Source organism: Entelurus aequoreus, linkage group LG19, assembly GCF_033978785.1.
Source record: "Entelurus aequoreus isolate RoL-2023_Sb linkage group LG19, RoL_Eaeq_v1.1, whole genome shotgun sequence".
Taxonomy (NCBI): domain Eukaryota; kingdom Metazoa; phylum Chordata; class Actinopteri; order Syngnathiformes; family Syngnathidae; genus Entelurus; species Entelurus aequoreus.
In genome coordinates this window covers 45,228,525-45,233,466 of record NC_084749.1, presented here as the reverse complement: position 1 = coordinate 45,233,466, position 4,942 = coordinate 45,228,525, and the positions used below count along the sequence as shown (strand labels likewise).

General features: G+C 43.1%; 1 protein-coding gene across 4 annotated transcripts in view; it reads left to right on the top strand.

Annotated features, from left to right (window-relative positions):
- ccdc191 (coiled-coil domain containing 191) overlaps positions 1-4,942 on the top strand; it is a 52,204-nt gene that overhangs the window by 899 nt on the left and 46,363 nt on the right. For 2 of the 4 annotated variants that reach the window (XM_062028554.1, XM_062028555.1), the window contains exons 2-5: positions 1,735-1,773; positions 1,845-1,974; positions 2,034-2,159; positions 4,758-4,930. In XM_062028554.1, the coding sequence (XP_061884538.1) occupies positions 1,735-1,773; positions 1,845-1,974; positions 2,034-2,159; positions 4,758-4,930 (468 nt within the window). Of the gene's footprint in view, positions 1-1,734; positions 1,774-1,844; positions 1,975-2,033; positions 2,160-3,909; positions 3,935-4,355; positions 4,931-4,942 lie in introns of those variants that run through there. The other 2 variants (XM_062028556.1, XM_062028557.1) reach the window with 2 other exon arrangements.

The following is a 4,942-nucleotide window of genomic DNA, read 5'->3' as shown; positions in this document are numbered from 1 at the left end:
TAAAGTCCGAAAGATTGCTGAATAAGAAGCTGCTTCTCCTCCAACACAGGTGTCAAACTCAAGGCTAATTGGGGCCACTTCATTTGACCTTGGCCTGTAAATAATGTACTTCATCTTTTCTTACTAAATATATTCCTTCTTTCCGTTTTGACACACAAATACATGGTGCTGCATGTCATTTGCATACATTATTTAATATTATCTAATAATGTAAGAAATATAATAACCCTTTTCAGACATGTTGGGATGTAAAACTGTAAATATGTTTGAAAAATCACTCTGTTTTTGTTTATTATTATTATTATTTTATTTTATTGTTCTTTTATTAATTTTTTTTTTTTTGTTCCTTTTGTAACATGCCCGAAATATTTACAATACCAAAAAAAAAAAAACATGTTTATTTCTTAAAATAAATACTCTAATATCTGCTTGACTTGTGTACAAAGCTGTAATAATAATGTTCATAGTAATAATGTAAGTTATTTTGCAAAGTAGTTATAATCTGTAATAATAATGAACTATTAGTTTTGTGGTTCCGAATAATGTAACAAATATTATGACCCGAACGGGACAAGCGGTAGAAAATGGATGGATGGATATTGTATTATCATGAATTACAAAGTTGTTAGTTTTTTTAAAATCCGAATAAATATCTGATTGACTCATGATTTAAAAGCAAGTTATCCATTAAATTGCACATTGTAAAAAGCAATAGATTTTTCGGTTAAGCCGGCAGAATTCTACCATTTTAAAAAAAAAACATGGTACTGTTTTTCCACTTACAGTAATTCACTGTAAAAACAGCAACCATAGATTTGACTGTAAAATAAAAGTGGTACAATTGTTTTTCCCATTGACAATACAACACTGTAAAAAAACAACATTCCTTAATTCTAGGATGAAATTCCTTGGACTGAGCTGCCAGTCTACAGATTCAGTCGCACATAATGATCACTTGTGTCGAATATAATGAGGTGTGTCAGGTTCAAACACCGATGACATCTATTAAACAGACAAGCAGCAAGGAATTAAACAGAGACAGGATTCAATTTAGCTCAATGAGGAGAGCGCGTACACCTGTACTCTGTACAGTGTCTTCCCACGCTCTGACGAAAGGATTGCACCCCTCCTCTTTTATTTGGACTTTCCCTGATTACATGGCTGTTTCTAAAGGGAGGGGGGGTCGTAAACAGCTGTCCTCGGTCACAAAACAGTTCAAAGAAAAGATGCCTGGAGTTTGTCAGGTCCTGCTTCCTCTCCGCTTTGTAGATCTCGGGTCATGACAAGATCTTCCTGTGGATTGCAGTAGATCAAAGAAACCGACACCTGCATGTCGCTTCCCATCCCACACAGTGGAGTTTTACAAGCCTTTTGCTTGGGAAGATCAAAGACAGCTTTTGTCTCCTCGCCGGAAACTCATGTCAACACAAAGTTTTGTGATAACTTACATACAATTATTCTGACAAGGTGAACCTTACACATTAATACTCACTGCTACAATCGGCAGCCATAAGTAGTAAAAGCAGTTTGGGACCTCCAAGATGTGACGCTGAAGGAGGTGGAGGTTGGTTCTCAGACGGCACAGTGGTCACAAAGCAAAACCCTGACATTTGACCAGGTTGTTGAAGTCATTGGCTCAGCTTTCTCCTGAAATCCTCCTCGCTCAGCCTCCAATTTGCACGCCTGCAGCTCACAGGTGCTCTCCATTCAGCTTTGTGTGTCCTTCCCTTCCAGACGCGCGTGAGGAAGGAGGACCTCGGTCTCTGGAGGAAGGTGAGAGAGACTTCATGTGCTGTTTGTGCGTGGAACCTATGGTCACAAAATGTCTTGCCGTCTTTCGCCAGCGAGTGGGGGAGGCCTCGGCGTTCGCTCTGTCCGAAGTCCTGCTCCCCAACAAAGGCCGCTCAGGGGGTCTGGCCGAGGCGCTGCGAAGCTTGGAGCAGTGGCGGGACGAGGACGACACCAACACTGAAGGTATTGCACATCCTTTGCAGGACGGCCTTGGCTGGCTAACGCAAGATGGCGTCTTGCAGCTCAGCTGCTTCTGGCGGACTGGCTGGACAGGACCTTGCAGCTGGAGCCGGAAGGCGAGGAGGAGGACAGGATGGGTGGGAGCTGCACGGCACCGACTCCCAACTTGAAGTACAACAACTTTGACGGTAAGGGGAAAACAGCCTTGACAGGGTCCCGTGTCGTCGGACCAGTTTGGAAGGAGATCCCATCATCTCAAGTCAGGTCATGACAGTTGAATTAGTTTTCAACGCCTGGCTCCGCCCACTACCAATGGGTAGCAACAGGTACTTACAGATCCAACACTTCAGGGTGTCATCATCATTTGAACCAATTCTGATCAAGATCTGAGTTTGTGGAGCTAAGTTCTAAATGTTGTAAGTTTTGTAGAGAACCATCAGATCAAAGTTTGGCGCCAGGCCACGCCCACATCCTTTGGCAATACTCCTTCATAATTGACCATCACCCATCTGTCTAGTATCTGTCATTTTATCCACAACTCATGTGGTCAAAGTCCCTAGGACGGTTTCGTTAAACTATCTATTAAACGAGACAAAAAGCAGAGACAGAGTTCAATTTTGCTCATGAGGAGAAACGTATTGGGCTGCACACTCAGTTACAGTCTCCCACCACGCTCTAAGGTACAGCCCCACACGTCCCTCTATTTATCCAGGAGTTCCCTAGTTAACACCACTGAGGCTGCCTCTAAAGGGAGTGGTCACACATATGCAAAGCAGCTCCAGTACGCACAATACGTGATGGAATGGGCTGGGGGCGTAGTGATTGCCGTGTCTCTGCTTCGTCTGCGTACTGTCGTCTTATCTTCGTTGAGGTACTTGAAGTCCTTGGCTGTTAGCGGGCTAAAACAAAGAAAACATCTGTGGCGAGGCCACCCCTCATATGCCATGGAAGATAACAAGATGTGTGCCCTTGCACGAAGTAGAAAAGAGCACAATAGACAATAATTATAGCAATGGCCTTTAAGCATAAGAGTTGTGTGATAACTTATATATAATTATTCTAACACTTATGTGGTCAAAGTCCAGAGGACGGTTTCGTTAAAGCACAACCTCTGTTTTTGGACTCAAAATGGCCGACGGAAACCCAAGATGGCCGACTTCCTGTTTGTTTATCCAATATGAGTTCTTGAGATGTGTGCGTCTTGTCATGATGGACGTCTCCATCGTGACGATACGTGAACCTGGTGGCAGGGGCTATTTTTTGTAATATTGAAGGGGGCGCTAGAGAGTCCATTTAAAATGTTGTGCTTGGGAGCCACTAAATATCAGACTGGGGGAGTCTTTGTGCTACTTTGGGACTATTTGGGTCCTGAAAGGGGAATATGGTCCTTTTTAAGGTACTTTGGGACTATTTGAATCCTTAAAGGGGAAGATGGTCCTTTTTGTGCTACTTTGGGACTATTTAGGTCCTTAAAGGGGAAGATGGTCCTTTTTAAGGTACTTTGGGACTATTTGAGTCCTTAAAGGGGAAGATGGTCCTTTTTAAGGTACTTTGGGACTATTTGAGTCCTTAAAGGGGAAGATGGTCCTTTTTATGGTACTTTGGGACTATGTTGGGTCTTTATAGGGGAAGATGGTCTTTTTTGTGCTACTTTGGGACCATGTTACGTCCTTTTTAAGGTACTTTGGAAATATTGGGTCCTTAAAGGGGAAGATGGTCCTTTTTAAGGTACTTTGGGACTATGTTGGGTCCTTAAAGAGGAATATGGTCCTTTTTCAGGTACTTTGGGACTATGTTGGGTCCTTATAGGGGAAGATGGTCTTTTTTGTGCTACTTTGGGACTATGTTGGGTGATTTTTAAGGTACTTTGGAAATATTTGGGTCCTTAAAGGGGAAGATGGTCCTATTTGTGCTACTTTGGGACTATGTTGGGTCCTTAAAGGGGAAGATGGTCCTTTATAAGGTACTTTGAGACTATTTGAGTCCTTAAAGGTGAAGATGGTCGTATTTGTACTACTTTGGGACTATGTTGGGTCCTTAAAGGGGAAGATGGTCCTTATAGGGGAAGCTGGACTTTTTTGTGCTACTTTGGGACTATGTTGGGTCATTTTTAAGGTACTTTGGGACTAAAGACTATGTGGGTCCTTAAAGGGGAAGATGGTCCTTTTTAAGGTACTTTGAGACTATTTGGGTCTTTAAAGGGGAATATGGTCCTTTTTGTGCTACTTTGGGACTATGTTAGGTCCTTTTTAAGGTACTTTGGAAATATTGGGTCCTTAAAGGGGAAGATGGTCCTTTTTAAGGTATTTTGGGACTATTTGGGTCTTCAAGGGGACGATGGTCCTTTTTAAGGTACTTTGGGACTATGTTGGGTCATTTTTAAGGTACTTTGGAACTATTTGGGTCCTTAAAGGGGAAGATGGTCCTTTCTAAGGTACTTTGGGACTATGTTGGGTCTTCAAAGGGGAAGATGGTCCTTTTTAAGGTACTTTGGAACTATGTTGGGTACTTATAGGGGAAGATGGTCCTATTTGTACTACTTTGGGACTATTTGGGTCCTTAAAGGGGAATATGGTCTTTTTTAAGGTACTTTGGGACGTGATGATACGTGAACCTGGTGGCAGGGGCTATTTTTTGTAATATTGAAGGGGGCGCGAGAGAGTCCATTTAAAATGTTGTGCTTGGGAGCCACTAAATATCAGACTGGGGGAGTCTTCATGCGATGGACTTCATAATGTAAGACATGAGAATAATAAGAAGATGTTGTCCACCTGTGCTGGTCACAGATCTATACACGCACCTGGACGAGGAGGAAGAGCACTGCGCCGTCAGCAACTTCCTGCACGACCTGCAGGAGCAGGAAGTGCTGGACGCTCGCACCATGGAGCAGCTGACACAGGACGCCAGGCACAGGAAGTTTAACGACCCCCTGGTCACCATGCAGGTGCGCCACCAGCAGGTAGGTCACCAG